Source organism: Myodes glareolus, chromosome 19 (genome assembly GCF_982192425.1).
Source record: "Myodes glareolus chromosome 19, mMyoGla1.1, whole genome shotgun sequence".
Taxonomy (NCBI): domain Eukaryota; kingdom Metazoa; phylum Chordata; class Mammalia; order Rodentia; family Cricetidae; genus Myodes; species Myodes glareolus.
The window spans coordinates 38,754,049-38,770,744 of NC_142044.1; the positions used below are offsets into that span (position 1 = coordinate 38,754,049).

General features: G+C 45.8%; 1 protein-coding gene and 1 long non-coding RNA gene across 4 annotated transcripts in view; one reads left to right on the forward strand and one right to left on the reverse strand.

Annotated features, from left to right (window-relative positions):
- Positions 1-526: 526 nt before the first annotated feature.
- On the reverse strand, positions 527-10,937 carry LOC125413346 (uncharacterized). Of its 3 annotated transcripts, XR_015735627.1 has the most exons (4): positions 9,168-9,344; positions 4,294-4,497; positions 2,696-2,776; positions 527-1,326 (listed from the first exon to the last, which is right to left on the reverse strand). It is a non-coding gene; the product is annotated as an uncharacterized LOC125413346 (long non-coding RNA). The 3 variants fall into 3 exon arrangements; XR_014997858.2 differs by lacking the exon at positions 9,168-9,344 and adding an exon at positions 10,349-10,937 and having other exon boundaries at positions 2,696-4,497; XR_007235927.3 differs by having other exon boundaries at positions 2,696-4,497; positions 9,168-9,352.
- Apol6 (apolipoprotein L6) overlaps positions 9,388-16,696 on the forward strand; it is a 29,013-nt gene continuing 21,704 nt past the window's right edge. The window contains exon 1 of the mRNA XM_048454650.3: positions 9,388-9,543. Within this exon, the coding sequence (XP_048310607.2) occupies positions 9,408-9,543 (136 nt within the window). The 5' untranslated portion in view covers positions 9,388-9,407. The remainder of the gene's footprint in view (positions 9,544-16,696) is intronic.

The following is a 16,696-nucleotide window of genomic DNA, read 5'->3' on the forward strand; positions in this document are numbered from 1 at the left end:
CCTACCAAACACTTGAATTACACACATCCACTACCACACATGTGCTCCATTAACTTTTTTTATAGTCAGGCAACAAACCAAAAATAATGAATTAAGGCATTTAGCAAACACATTGGTGAGGGTGACCCGCAAGGCATGTTCTGGGAAACCATAGATTTCAAAGCTGAAGACAATCTTAGATGTGGGGATTTGGGGAGCTAACGGTTTCCCTTGGTAGTAGAAATATGTTATGATCAGATATAAAGGGGTGGGTGATAAATGGCTAAGGTTAGGGAAGATATCCCAAGATAAGGCTGACCTTGGATCTGCAACACTCCAACTCTCCAGAAGCACAGGGCTCTAAGCAGTCAGATTGCAGGATCTTCGATCAAGACATGGCCTTACACAGGGAATCTACCTTCATGCACAGACTCCACAAACACACCACGCTTGCACACCACGGCTGCCCCCTCCCTCCTCCCATAGCCCGTCCTCTGGGACAAATGCTTTTAGAGTCCCCACTCTCATACATGAAGAAACAGGCACAGAAAGGTCAGGAACTTTATTCAAAGTCCCAGAGCTAAGGGTCCGCAAGCACGGCAGGACCCAGGGCGTCTGTGTCCACATCCGGACTTTCAGGCTCAGCGGTGGTCTGACTTAGTTCTCTTCGCCGCCTCATCTTCCTGGCAGCACTAATAAGAACCAGGTCTGGGCGTTCTGAATGCTTATTTTAGTGTATGGATTCCATCCAGGGTCCCAGGGGCCAGAGAGAAAAGGTCTTTCCTAGTGGTTGCCAACGGGGTGCCTGCTGCCATCTAGTGGCAGCAAGAAGAAATGTCACTGCCGTGCTTGCTTGAGATTCTGTTCACCATCCCTGGCCAGGAATGCATTCCACGTTGTTAAAAGATGAGTCACACACACTCCTGGCTCTCAGGGTCTCAGAGTCAAATTCTTGTGAGGCAGATATTGTGGCAGAAACCATGGGAGGACCGGCAGGCTGTGCCCAGCTTGTGGGCAGAGCGACAGTTGCCTGAGATGTTTGAGAATAGGAGGGAGCGTGGGTACTGAGGGAGGTGAGCCCCGGGTGGAAGGACCTGGTGGCCAAGTGCGGACTTGAGGGTGCAGAACTGGCCCTGTGTGAAGCTCTCGGGGCTGCAGAGAGAAACGTGCTCCCTGGGCTTCCTAATGGAGTGTAGGAAAAGTCGCTTTAGCTTGTGTGTGAACAGCTATGAAGGCAGCTCAGCTGGGTTGTGAGGCTTGGGAGTCACATGGCTGCCTGGCTTTGGTGTTGTTCTAAGATGTTTCCGCCATTAAGAGAAAGAATGACCACTTCATTTCTTCCACCATCTGTAAAATGAGAATTTTAAAAGGTGTTCATTCTCAAGTGCCATCATGAATATTATGTGTGTGCACGTGTTTATGCAAATGTCTCTGTGTGTTTATCTATGTGTGTCTGTGTCTCTGTGTGTCTGTGTTTCTGTGTGTATGTCTATGTGTGTCTGTGTCTCTGTGTGTGTGTGCATGTCTGTGTGTATGCTTATGTGCATGTCTTTGTGTGTCTGTGTGTGTGTCTGTGCTGTAGGACAATGGTCTGTACCCTGTCACTTGTACTTTGATTGGCCAGTAGCCGGACAGGAAGTATAGGTGTGGCAATGAGAACAGGAGAATTCTGGGAAGAGGAAACGATCAGTCTGCAGTCGGTCTCTCCTTTTTTTGTGCCTTTTGTGTTCTAATTTTTTGTAAACCTACTTTGTAACCCAGGTAACTGGCAGAATCTCCTCTTTGTATTTTTTCAGGAGCAATTTGTAATCCCCATTTAGGCAAAACTTTGTTTACTTCTCCAAACATTCTTTCTAAAGTATCTGCATCTGAGTCAGATAGGAAAATGTCATCCATGAAGTGGTGAATGTTCCTGCCTGTCATGTGGGAGATTCCAGATGTGCTGAGGACCAAACCACGTGGCTAACACAGACAAGAATTATGGGTTAAGATGTAAGATATAAGAGTTAATAAGAAGCCTGAGCTAATAAACCAACCAGTTTATAATTAATGTTGACCTCTGTGTGTTTCTTTGGGACTGAACGGCTGCAGACAGAAACCTCTGTCCACATGTCTGGATGTGCATGCGTGTCTGTGCGTGTCTATTGTATGCATATGTGTATTCATCTGCAAGCATGCATGTGGCATCCAGAGGAGGATGTCCTGCTCTCCACTTTGTTCCCTTGAGACAAGCTCTTTCACCCCCAGAGCGTGTTACTTTCCTATTGGGCTAGGCTGGCCAGCAAACCCTCCCAATCAGCCTATCTCTGTGGCCACCCCCAAGCCCAGCACTGAGGTCACAAGCACGGGTGGCCATGCCTGACTTTTTACCTGAGCTCTGGGGTCCTGAACTCAGGGCCCCATGCTTGTATAACAATCTCTTATTTTTGGTACCATCTCGCCAGCTCCTCACCATGAATGTTAAAACAGGGAGTAGGTGTCAACACTCAGCAAGGCCTGGAATGTAGTAGGTACTCAAAGCTGCACACTGTGATATTAGGTGCTGATCATGACTGATCAACATATACATATGTGTGTATTGTGAGTATACATATATGTGGTGTGCATGCATATATGTGTGTGTGACGTGTACATTATACAGGGAGGTGTCATGCATTTCATGCAACCTGTGTGGAGGTCAGAGGAAAACTGTGTGAAGTTGGTTCTCTGCTTTCACCTTTGTGTGATCTCCAGGAACAGGACTTCGGTCATCGGGCTTGTGTGGCAAGGGCCTTGACCCACTGAGCCATCTTGCGACCTGGTCGGAGGTTTTAATGAGCAGAACGAAGAAAGGATAAGTCAGAAGGAAAATTCTGGAATATTCTACATCTAATTACATGAAAGGGAAAGGGGGTGGGAAATTAATCAAACAAAATGCAAAGAGATTGTCTCACATCCCTGAAGGTACAGTGACCTTGGCTTAGACCCTGTCACAGCTGACCTCCAGAGCCTCCTGCCCTGAAAATTCACGTCTGAGCTTCCAGGCAGCCCTACCAGGCAGGTCAGGGGCAGCAGTCTCCACTCCCCCAGGACTGCCGCTCACCCAGTTTCCCCTGTCTGTTTTATCTACCTATAGCACCACAGGTTCATTGTTGCCAACACTTCCCTGCCTCCAACTTCTCTATAACAATCCCCTTCGCTCTGGGCTCAGCAGACACCTTCCCCGCTGCTGCTAGGACCTGTCCTAGGGTCATTTTTTTTTTCTGGATAACATCTAAAATGGCTCAATAAACCCTTCTATTTCAGATACCTTTTTGAAAAGTTTTGGCTCACGTAAACCCAGCACAAAGACTAAAGCTAGATCTGGGTTGGTGGGTTAGGACAGAGCTTGGATATGGGTGGCACCAAATTCCAGATAATAGGGTCTCATAAGATTCTATTCATTTCTCTTTTGTTTGGAAGTGCACTGTGAAAAGCATCTACTGGGTTCTGCGTGTGTGCGCACTTGTGTGTGTGTGTGTGTGTGTGTGTGTGTGTGTGTGCATGAATGTGCTTGTGCACTTGTGTGTATGTCTGTGCATGCGTGCATGCTCATCCACTCACCTGAGCACAGAGGCTGGAGGTGGATGCCAGAGGTCTGCTCTATGACCCCCAACCTCGGTGGCTGAGTCTCTCACTGAACACAGTGATTCTCCTGTCTCCCTCTCCACAATGCTGGGTTACACCTATAGTCACATCCGGCCTTTTCTGTGGGTGCTGGGTATTTGAACTCAGCGTCTAATGCCTGAGCACAAGAGCTCTTAACCACTGGGCCATCTTCCCAGCCCTAAAGGATTGTTTTAAAAATAAATGTCTTTATGACTTGTCTTCATTAAATGCTTGGTTTGTATAGCTAGTTTATTTTTTGCCTTTTAATTTTTAAAACATGTTTTTAATTGTAATAGCATTTCATAACTTTCCTCCCTCCAGCCCCTCCCAGGCTCTCTAGAAACCCTCCCACACTTCCCACTCTCAAGTTGAGAGCCTTTTTCTTTTATTATCATTGTTACATACATATACGTGTGTGTGTGTGTGTGTGTGTGTGTGTGTGTGTGTGTGTGTGTATGTTTGTATGTGTATGCACAGGTGTATGTGAACATAACCTGCCGAGTCTGTTTATGTTGGTGGCGTGTATGTGGTTTCGAGGCTTGCTCTTGAGACAGGCTAATACTCTCACTCCCAGCAGCCATTATTTGCCTGCAGTTCTTTCTGTGGGCTGGGACCCTGCAAAAAAACTCCCCCTTTCACGTGAACGTTTCCAGCGATACAGCCATCGTCCTGATCTTGTGTATGCACCCATTTCTAGTAGGGCCTGTTTCCCAGCAGACTTCTGGTCCTCTGCGATGTTCCCCGAGACATAGCTGTGAGTTATATGTATCTTCTGGGCCTGGCTTCCCTCCATCCATTGACCTCTGTATCGTGATCAGTGTGGTTTTCGGTGATGGTCTCCATGTGCTGTAGAGAGAGGCTTCCTTGGTGAGGGGTAGGAGCGACGCTTATCTGTGGGCACAAGCGTAAAATGTAGGATGTAGAACTGGGCAGTGGTGGTGCACACCTTTAATCCCAGCACTAGGGAGGCAGAGGCAGGAGGATCTCTGGGTTCAAGGCCAGCCTGGTCTGCGGAGCAAGTTCTAGGACTCCAGGGACTACAAAAAAAATTCTTTCTTGAAAAACAAAATAAAACAAGAAAGCTTTAGAATGCGGAAAGGAATTATGCTGGTCTAGCAAAATGGTGGTAGCAGCTTCTCTTCTAATGTCCATGGCCTCAGTAGCTCCAGGAAAACTGGCATGATTCCCTGCCTGTTGAATGGACCTTACGTCCAAATAGGGGATTAATATCCAGGATATGCAAAGGCCTCAAAAACAAAAAGACAAGGAAACAAATGACAATTGAAAATGGCTAGGCAAAACAGTCCTGTACAATAAAAGAACTTCTGGAGGCATCACAATCCCTGACCTCAAACTCTATTACAGAGCTACAGTACTGAAAACAGCCTGGTACTGGCTAAGAACAGACAGGAGGACCAATGGAACCGAATAGAAGACCCGGATATCAATCCACACATCTTCGAACACCTGATATTTGATAAAGAAGCAAAAAATATCAAATGGAAAAAAGAAAGCATATTTAACAAGTGGTGCTGGCATAACTGGGTATCAACACGTAGAAAAATGAAAATAGACCCATATCTATCACCATGCACAAAACTCAAGTCCAAATGGATCAAAGACCTCAACATAAAGCCAGCCACACTGAATCTCATAGAAGAGAAAGTGGGAAATACACTTGAACGCATTGGCACAGGGAACCACTTCCTAAATATAACCCCAGCAGCACAGACACTGAGAGAAACAATTAATAAATGGGACCTCCTGAAACTGAAAAGCTTCTGTAAAGCAAAGGACACGGTCAACAAGACAAAACGACAGCCTACAGAATGGGAAAAGATCTTCACTAACCCCACATCAGACAGAGCTTAAAAAATTGAACACCAAAAGATCATATAATCCAATAAAAAAAAATGGAGTATAGACCTAAACAGAGAACTCTCAACAGAGGAATCCAAAATGGCTGAAAGACACTTAAGGGAATGTTCAACATCCTTAGTCATCAGAGAAATGCAAGTCAAAACAACTCTGAGATTCCATCTTACACCTGTAAGAATGGCCAAGATCAAAAACACTCATGACAACATATGCTGGAGAGGTTGTGGGAAAAAGGGAACACTATGCATTGCTGGTGGGAATGCAAGCTGGTACAACCCCTTTGGATATCAGCGTGGTGATTTCTCAGAAAATTAGGAAACAGCCTTCCTCAAAACCCAGTAATACCACTTTTGGGTATATATCCAAAGGATACTCAACCGTGCCACAAGAACATGTGCTCAACCATGTTCATAACAACTTTGTTTGTCATAGCCAGAACGTGGAAACAACCTAAATGTCCCTAGATTGAAGAATGGATTATAAAAATGAGGTACATTTACACAATGGAGTACTACACAGCAGAAAAAAATAACAGCAGCTTGAATTTTGCAGGAAAATGGATGGACCTAAAGAACGTTATTTTGAGTGAGGTAACCCAGACCCAGAAAGACAATTATCACATGTACTCACTCATAGGTGGTTTTTAAACATAAAGCAAAGAAAGCCAGCCTATAAATCACAATCCCAGAGAACTTAGACAACAATACGGACACTAAGAGAGACTTATATAGATCTAATCTACATGGGAAGTAGAAAGTATAAAAAGACAAGATCTCCTGAGTAAATTGGGAGCATGGGGACCTTGGGGGAGGGTTGAAGGGGGAGGGGAGAGGCAGGGAGGGGAGCAGAGAAAAATGTAGAGCTAAATAAATATCAATAAAAATATATAGAAAAATCAAAAACAAATGTGCTAGGAATCGAAACAGAGAGTCCTCAATAGAAGGAATAAGAATGGCCACGGAATACCTCAAAATGTGTTCATCATCCTCAGCAATCAGAGAAATACAAACGGAAACAGCTGTAAGATTTCAGCTCGCTCCACTCAGAAGGCCTAAGCTCAGCCAAACAGCCGATGGCAAATGCTGGCGACATTGTGGAGAAAGAGGCGCCTTCAGTCACCGTGGGCGGAATGCACATCTGCGCAGTCACTCTGGCAACTAGTGCGGAGAATCTTCAAAAAGTAAAACTAAACCTGCCATATGACCTAGGGGTAGAACTCCCTGGCACATGTCCAAAGGAAGACATCCTACGCCACAGACACTTGCTCAGCCGTGTTCACTGCCTCCCTATTTACAAGTCAGGAAATGGAAAAATAAAAAAATGAGGAAAACCTAACTGCCCTTCAACAGATCCATGGATAATGAAAATGTGACAATAAACACAGTGGAATATTGTCTGGCTGCAAAGAGAAATGAAACCATGAAATTTTCAGCTAAATAGATGGTACTAGAAAGGATCATCTTAAGGGAGATAACCCGGACCCAGAGAGCGAATGCCGCGTGTTCTCTGTCATCTGAGGTTCCCAGCTCCAAACCTGCAGGTGTGAGCACACACGGAGTAACCACAGACAGCTGAGAAGACTAAAGGGAGCATCGGCGGGGGATGTGAGGTGGAAAACGGGAAAATAGGGAGGGGCTCTGACGGGGGATGGGGAAGGGAAATGTGTACAGAGAAGAAGTGGGAACAAATGACACCGAGGTGGTTTAACAAAGTCCCATGGAATCATATTATTTTATATTCACCTAAAAATTACATGTAACATAAATATATTCTAAAGGAAGTTAGACCTCTTGGGCCGAGCATACGCCCCCGCAAGAACCACAGACGAACAAAAACTGCAATAGTAGGTATAATAAGCCTTTCAAACGGTTGCTCAGGTTAGCCCTGGCAACTCCCCAAACCATAGAGATTATCCATGGAGCCCTTGGTTTCCTCTCAGGGGTTGAGAATCTTGGCATCTGTGGCTGAAGACACCACACACTTAGGACACAGGACTTGGAAGATTTGAACTGGATCTGACCTGAAAGTCTCTTTCCTGCAGTCGAGTGTCCGTGGTTCCAGAAAACACTGTGCAAGCTGCCGATGGAGGGAAGCCCTGCCTAGCCGAGATACCTGTGAACCGCGACAATGACCAGCACAGAGAGGGTTGCGGAAAGGTGCGGTGTCACTCAAGGGTCAGAGGCAATCAGCAGCTATATTGTTTGTTATTTTATATACCTATGTAGCTGAGTTTGCGGAACACTGCCTTAGGTGAAAAGGTAGTAGGCTACTCCATCTGTGTGATGTTCACACAAGGACCAGCAGTCATATTTTAGAAGGGATCTGGTCTCCAGGTGATGCCTAACTGCAGGCTTCTGGTTGCCTCCTGTGTGATGCTTCACCAGGCTTTCCAGATGAGAAGCAAGGCAGGCTTGCATTTAAGTTTCTTCCCAGTAACGCTCACCCTTGGCTCACCCAAACGATCAAGACCTAGGACACTGTCACCACCACCCCAAAAATTCCCTTTCACACCTTGCGGTCTGTCTCAGCCTAGCCCACCTCCTACACACTCTCTTAACTAGTGACAGAGGCAGAAGCATGCGCTCTCGGCCATGAAATTACAGCCAGGGTCTATTAGGTTTTTTAAACTATGGATAGGTTTGGGCAAGAAAGACACTTAAGAGCCTGCAGTGGGACGTGGCCAAGGCGGTGGTGCTGGTTCTGCAGAGGAGAGAGCGACCACGTGGCAGAGTGAGGGGGCGGGGGAGCAGCCGGAGCGGTCAGGGTGAATGACTCACCAACAGATGGCGTGCGTTACTAGGAGTCCTGCAGGCCCGGGGCCGGCTGGCAGAGTCTGCTCAGCCACCGCAGTGGCATTGAGCTGCCAGCGCGTCCTGGGTTGGCAGCGTCCACGTGTAACGGGGTGTCCTCCGCTAGGTCCCCAGCTCCTCCACTCTGGACTTCTGTCCTCTGGAAAACCCAGGACCTACTCCCCAAAGCTCTTCCCATGGGTGGGGATCTCGGAAGAAAAAGGGACAGGGTATCCTTGGGCCACTTAGACTTGCACCTCCAAAATCGAACCCACTCTGCAATACAGAATCCTGGGATACATTTACGATGGGAAAGAGCCCATGTGCAGGGCTGGGGCGTCTCTGAACTTAGCCCCTCCCCCAGTCTTACTCTGTCATCCAAGGGGGGCAGGGGTGGTTGTTCTGTTCCCTACCCAAGTTGTATCCCAGAACAACCTGGGGTTTATTCAACAATTTGGAGATGTCCCCATTTGCCCCACAGAGCACAGGTTTGGATGTAAGCTGTAGGGTCTATCAGTGTACAGAAGGGACAAGAAGGAAGGACCTTGTCTCAGTGTGCACTCTGTTGCTATGCTAAATCCAAAAGCAACTTATCCAGGAAGAGATATGTTTGATTTACAGATTACAGCCCATCATCCAGAGAAAACAAAGCAGAAACTGAGCAGGGGCTGGCTGGTTCAGCTTGCCTTCTTATACAACCCAGGACCACCTGCCCAGGGGTGACATCACCCACAGTGGGCTCCACCCTCTACATTGATCACTGATCTCGAGAAAAAGGCTCGTAGGCCTCCCTACAGGCCAGACTACCTGGTGGAGGCATTTTCTCAACCAAGATTCCCTTGCCCCAGATGGCCCCAGCTTGAGTCAGCTTAACAAAAACAAGACAAAACTAACCGGCACAGGCCCTGAGGATGCTAAAGCAGAGGAACTGGCAGGAAGAAGAGACTTCAAGGACCATGGAGTCTTGGCAGGGAGGAGAGTGATGACGAGTTGATCTGCACTGTGAGGACAAAGGAGAGAGCCTGGCAGAGGTGCTGCTGAGGCTCTGTGGGAGGAAGCAGGAGGCAGAGCATTCTGCTGTAACAAACAGCCCCCAGTCACAGTCACATCAGCCTCAGTGACCAGGCCTCATTTATGTCACCGTCCAGCTCTAGAGGAGGCTCCGCTCCACGTGACATTCAGGGAACCTATCTTCCTTCTCCAGGGGCACCAAAAACCTCTGGTCTTCTGGGTGAAGCCAAAATGGAAGAAGAGAAGTGCTCAGAACCAAGTAAGAGGTTTAGAGACCCCTCTGAGAGGACTATGAACTGATTTAGCTAGCCAGCTCTGCACACTTGCAGGGAGGACAAAGACAGGCCTCTCTGGGCCGGGGGGATGAGGCCAGAAGTGGGTGACCACACTGCTGCCGTGGGCATTGCTGGAGAACGGAAAACATCTGCTGCTACTCATGGTTGTGCTTGGCAAAGAGTAGGAGATGGTCAGGGGCAGGAGGGGCAGGTGAAGGGGCAGATGGAGGAGTAACAGCTCTGATGGTGGGGGCACTGAGGGATAATTAGTGTACACTTGGGGAAGCAGAAGCATCTGGAAACCCCAAGATGACCAGTCTGGCGGGGTGGGGAAGTTTGTGGAGTGGGTTGGTCAAGAATGAGGTTTTTAAAAGAGGGATTGAGTGTGAGCTCATTGGGAACGATTTTAAGCTTGGAGCATTTGGTGAAGCTCCAGCCGTCCAAGGAATGGCTGGAGCTAGGGGCGGTTCCGGGGCTCTGGCATGAATCAGAGGGCCAGTTAAAATTAGTCCCTGTGGTCCAGAAGCCAGAAGGCACAGTGTGTGAACTGTGTGGCAGCCAGCTACAGCCTCAGGGGAATCTTGGGCAGGGAGTGCTGTGTGGGATGGGGCTCTGTGTCGTCCTGGGAACTCATCTGGGGCTGTGGGCAACACCCTGGAGCCTTTTTGGTAGTGTGACCCGTGGTTGCTCCGCTCCCTGGTCAACCTCTCTGGAGCTGCCTCAGCCTGGAGAGCTCCCCTTTCTTTGCAGCTCCTCCTTCAGGGAAGCACTCTTCTCAAGAATACTCACCAGGTGGCACTAACATAGGTCCCCTCCTTGTCTCGGTGGCTCAGCCCGCTGTCACTTTAAACTGGACGACGAGGCAGAAGTTTTAAGCCCTGTATGGCGGTGCCTTTCCACAGCAGAGGCCGCAACCGCTCAGTGGCTCAGTGACTCCCGTCTCTCCTTCATCCCTCCCCACACTTTCCTCTCGTGAATTCAGGCCTTTAAATGTCAGGCAATGGGAAGAATCAGTAAAAAATGAGTCAATTCTGGCAAATTCTGCAAGCCCTGTAGTTTCCTAAGTTTCTCCGGAATCATGTGGCTACAGGCTTCGATATTCTTTTCTTTGTTATCACACGTGCTTTCCTTGGAACGGAGGTGGGGGGCGCTCTGCTTGCAGGGACGCAGGCTAAGAGAGACAGTGTCTGGGGCTGAAGTACTTCCTCCTTCTCCCCTTCCAGTCCTACTTGCTCCTAGGAGCCCCCATCCTCCCGTCTCTTTCAAGGACACTGCTGTTGGCGTCTCAGCCCCGACAAGCGGCAGGATGATCTCATCTCCAGATTTGAGTTGATTTTTTTTTTATCCTCAGAAAATGTTTCCAAATACGGTCCCGTTGCAGGTCACATGGTCTCAGGCTCAGCTCTGGGGGAGGGGGTGTCATTGTTCGACTGTACAGAAGGGAAAACGCAGGCTTGGCGCAGAAGGGATAGTCTGCGGACCTCGTGGAGCGCATCAGGGCAGCCCAGGGAAGCCCTGCCCCGGGGAGGGAGGCTAGGCCAGTGTCTGGACGGCCGTGGTTCCGGTTCTGGATTCTGGAAAAGCACTCATGTGAAAACCATCTGTAGCTCGGGCGGCACTGGGGAGTCCCCGCGTGTGATCACGCGATCACTGGCGGGTTTCCCTGTCTGGTGGTGGGTGGGGGAGGGAGCAGCTTCTCCCACCGCTCATGAACAGGCCACGTCACTCCCATGGAGTCCTCGCTTCCACCCGCTGGTGGAGGCCATTGCCACCACAGGGTTGGGGGCCGGGGGCACTCCCTGCCCTGCTTTCCCTGGAGAGGGTCCCTGCTCTCGGGTGAAAAGTCAGGCACACAACACAGGGTCGAAACTGAAGGTTCCATCCGCAGTGTCCTCAGCTTCCAGAGGTCATGGAGCAGAGGGAATAGGATTTGGCCTGGGAACCCAGCCGCCCGCCCATTCGGCCTCGGTTCCCTGAGACGGAAAGAGCTGGCTGATCATTCTTACTGACAGGGTGACAGACCACAGAAGGGGACAGCCTAACTCCATACCAGGCACCTGGCCCACTCTGTGGTGGTCCTGCCCTAGCCCAACCTTTCCTTCTGGCCCATTTGGCGCATCTCCAGCCCACACCCACTCCACTGCCACATTCCACCATGGTTGTCATGGTTTGGCTCAGAAATGCCCCTTAGAGGCCACACGCTGGGCTTCATACATCTGATGCTGCTGGAAGTAACATAACTGTTTTTTTTTTAAATTAGTTACGTCTATGTCTATGTGTAGGTATGCGCACACCAGTGTAGGTGTACACCAGAGTAGGCGCACACCAGTGTATGTACACACCAGCGTAGGTGCACACCAGTAATGGTGAATCAATCCCACACCAGTTAGGTTTTAAAGGGGATATTTATTTTGGGGGGTAAAACTTACATATACACAAACCATGTATACACGACCAGGAAAGGAGCCTGGTCGCTGGAGCAGGAGCCAGAACCAAGCGCTGGAACCAAGAGGCCGAGCCGAGGCTTGCCTCTCTTCTTTTAAAGAGAAATATACCATGCCCCAGTGGGCTGGTATTTCAGTAGCTACTGGCTGATGGAGTGGAAGGCGCTCATGACTAATTGGCTGAAGCAGCGGAAGGTACTCCCGCAGCACCTCCCCCTTTTGTTTAAGTAAGAGAGTTCTAAGCCTACTATGAAATTATATACCGTAAGTACAAACCTACACAATTATATACAATAAGTACAAATATCCTATTCTAACTAGCTAAAGTCTTGTATAATAAATAACTTGGCCAAGTCCTGAGAGGAAAGTAGCTACATTTATCTAGTCTTCAACCCCATAGAAGATCCGAGAAGGGAAATAATGTTACCTGAGTAATTAGGAAGTGCAATCAAAGAACTTCCTAAACATGCAACAAATCACAGAGACAACTGGCTACCTGGGCAATCACCAAAAACCTGTTTGCAGCGTTGAAGCAACCAACTTTGACTAAGGCCTAGAATAACTGACAGATCATTTTTAACAGGCAAGAGATTTTTCAAAACCATCTTACCCTGTCTTGGCAAGATTTAACAGTTCTGTTTATCCATTTCCGGATTTTATCCATTTCCGGATTTTAACAGGCAAGAGATTTTTCAAAACCATCTTACCCTGTCTTGGCAAGATTTAACAGTTCTGTTTATCCATTTCCGGATTTTATCCATTTCCGGATTTTAACAGGCAAGAGATTTTTCAAAACCGTCTTACCCTGTCTTGGTAAGATTTGACAGTTCTGCTTATCCATTTCCGGATACCGTGTATTTGTCAGTAGTTGAGGTATGGGCAGTTCCTTGCCCAGAGGCCAGTTTTGTCAAGAAGACAAGCTCCAAGTGGAGTGTCTTTGGTGCTCAACAATCTCTCGGGAATAGGTCGGTATTGCCAGGAGTGATTGTGTCACACTACACAGAACTCTAAGATTAAATTAAATGCCATTTTCTACAGCTCTTCGAAGAGGTTGAAGACTATTTATATATAATCTCTATGTATCTAAAGAACCTGATTAGTCTAACCATAAATATGACAGACATAGATGACTATTGATCTACAATTCTTAACATGTATCTAACTTAAAGACTAAGAGAATAAACAATTGTGCAATAATTGAGGACAATGACCTCCAAATGTAAACAATAAATATCAATACATAAACAATATATGAGTATCTTAATCAGATACACTGATTAAATGTACACTGCAATATGGTATACATATATCAATACAATATATATCAATACATAAAAATGTTTTAAACAGGTAGAAGCATGCATACATACAATATTCAATATAATTTAACTTTGTATCCATATACAAAAATCTATGCCGATGTAATTATCTATAAATAATAACTCACAAATACCATTATTATCTATCCAATTTTCCCTCTTTTTTTTTTCAAAAAGGTCCCTGAGCTTATAAAATTCCTTTCCCAACTTTCAACCGTATACTAATTATAATCAATCCCTAAATATTGTTCCTAAACCTGAGGATAAACTTTGCTGAGAGAGGAGACATCGTCCTCTAGAATTACTTCCAGCTGTCATGGGGGTGAGGTTCTTTCTGGGGGATCCTGTGAAAGTAAAATGATGGTTAAATTTCAAGATCAATGTCTTTTAAAATTGCAAATAGTCTCTGAGTATTTTGTGGAGGTCTGGCCAGAATGTTGTACAAGATGTGCACCATTTCAGCTAACCAAGTTGGAATCATCTGTGCAGCTGATACCCAAAACAGGACTTGTAGTAGCACTATCAGTATCATGAGGTCATATCAACCGAGTGGAGTTGTTGTTATGTTGTTATGGGAGTCCCATCTTCTTCCTGGAAACTTCAAATGTCAGTGCAGAAAAAACTCATTGTTCATTGTGGAAAACAAACATTAATTATATAGACATATACAAACATATATTCAATGAAAGGTATGATAGACATATTCAATGAAAAGTATGATAGATATGAAGAAAAACAAAGATTTTTTCTAAACTCATATTTCTTTTTGTCTCATATCATGGCTCTTGACATAAGACAGAAACTCCAGAAACTCTGGGTTTTTCTCCTAACAACAGGCTTGGAATTAGAGAGGGACCGAGCCAAGAGTCCAACTCCAAAACCAGCTCTATAAATTCAGAAATATGATTTAGTATATTCTAGAGCTTCATACTCACAGAACCTATTCGGTTTTCTTGCTAATCCATATTGGGTAGTTATTTTTCCATCTGTCAGTATTCAAACATCCAGGGTCCTTTGAATTTTTCAAAGACGAGTGTTTTCCTGTGGAGACAAGAACAGAACCCTGCCCCCATTTTATGTTTTTCTTACCACCTGTATGATCATCATCATTGTAGATGCTGTCATTTCTCCTTTCCAAGAGGTTTCTTCTCTTCAAATCTAACCTTTATTAATTTTGATGGTATCCACAATTTTTCTTCTCCTGTGGAAACAAGAGCAAAACCCCTTCCCCAACGTAGCACATCTCCTGGCTTCCATTGAGAGGTCAGCACATCCTTGATATAAACCGGTTGATTTAGTTCAGCAGACTTTTCCATTATCTAGTGTCTTTCTGCCGCTGTTGTTCCCTTCTCATTAGCGTTAAGAAAATTCAAGGTTAATAAGGCATTATGTAATCTATTTCTGGGGGCATTTTCCACCCCTTTCTGTTTATTTAACATATCCTTTATAGTTCGATTTGATCTTTCTATGACTGCTTGACCTGTAGGATTGTATGGTATACCTGTAACATGCTTAATATTATAATAAGCAAAAAAAGTTTCATTTTCCTAGAGACATAAGCTGGACCATTATCTGTTTTTACTTGTGCAGGTATACCAATAATGGCCATAACTTCTAATAAATGTGTGATTACTGAGTCAGCTTTTTCTGAGCTTAAAGCAGTTGCCCACTGAAAGCCTGAATAAGTGTCAATGGTGTGATGTACATATTTTAATTTTCCAAATTCTGCAAAGTGGAAGACATCCATCTGCCAGATTTCATTCCTTTGAGTACCCTTCAGGTTAGTCCCTGCAGGTAGTGGTGTTTGGTTATATAAAGAGCAAGGAGGGCATCTCTTTACAATCTCCTTAGCTGTGGCGCGCTGCTTGACCAGCAAGCAAAAACGACCACGAATCGAGGATTCTTCTCTGATCACACTTTATTGGAGCCTCTCGGGTTGAAGGGATAGCGTGGAGTGAGAGAGGAGAAGAGAGAGAAAAGTGAAAGAGAAAGAGGCCCAAGCGGCAGCTGCTTTTCTAGGGTGGAGGGGGTTGGATACTGTCCTGATTGGTGAATACCATTCTGCTGATGTCCAGGGCTCGAGATTGGCCAGGGGCAAGGCTCAGTTATGCAAATGCAGGCCAAGGGTGCCCACGCAGCAACATCAAAGGATCTGTTTACCTCTAAGCTGCAGGACCGCCAGCGCCATAATGGCGATGTCCTGACGGCTCCTTACACTTAGCTTGTTGCCAGGTAATGGAAAACTCTTTCTTTAAACTTTTGTTATTGACATGATGTTTTTTATGAAATTCTGAGGCCTGCAACATGCTTCCAATCAATAATTGATCAATTTCTGCATTACCTTGTGCTAGAGGACCTGGCAGACCCGTATGGGACCGGATGTGTGTTATGTACATCGGGCAAAGCCTATTCCTGATTATGTCTTGTACCTGGATAAACAATGAAGTCAACTCTGTATCATCTGGTATAAATTCAGCAGTTTCAATATGCAAGATAACTCTTTCTGCATATTGTGAATCTGTAACAATATTAAGAGGTTCTTTAAAATCCCTTAGCACCATAAGAATGGCATATAATTCTGCCTTCTGGACAGAAGTATAAGGGCTTTGTTCCACCTTACTCAAGTCATCTGATTTGTAACCAGCCTTCCCTGATTTATTAGCATCAGTATAAAATGTACGGGCTCCAGTTATTGGAGCATCACGTACAATTCGAGGAAGAATCCAAGAAGTTCTCTTTATGAGGTTAAATCTACCGCTTTTTGGATAGTCGCCATTAATTTCTCCCAAAAAATTAGCACAAGCCCTTTGCCATGGTTCATTGTCTTCCCATAACTTTTTTATTTCATCAGTAGTGAAAGGCACTATAATTGCTGCTGGGTCTATACCTACTAGTTGATGAAGTCTCAGTTTACCTTTTATAATTAATTCAGGGACCTTTTCTACATAAGTTTTCAATTTTTTACTTGGTTTGTGTGGTAAAAAGATTCATTCTAAAATAGTATCTTCCCTCTGCATTAAAATTCCCGTAGGAGAAATTCTGGAAGGCAATATGACTAGAAAGCAACTAAGATTTGGATCCACCCTATCTACATGTGCCTCCAGCACTTTTTCCTCAACCATCGTCAGTTCCTTTTCTGCTTCAGCTGTTAATTCTCTGGGACTATTCAAATCTTTGTCACCATCTAAGGTTTTGTTTAAATGAATTATTAGATCAGGTGTTATCCCAACAGCTGGTCGTAGACTGGAAATGTCTCCTAACAATCTCTGAAAATCATTAAGAGTCCGTAACCGGTCTCTCCTAATTTGTGCCTCTTGTGTCCTAATTTTCTGTAAACCTATTCTGTAACCTAGGTAATTAACAGAATCTCCTCT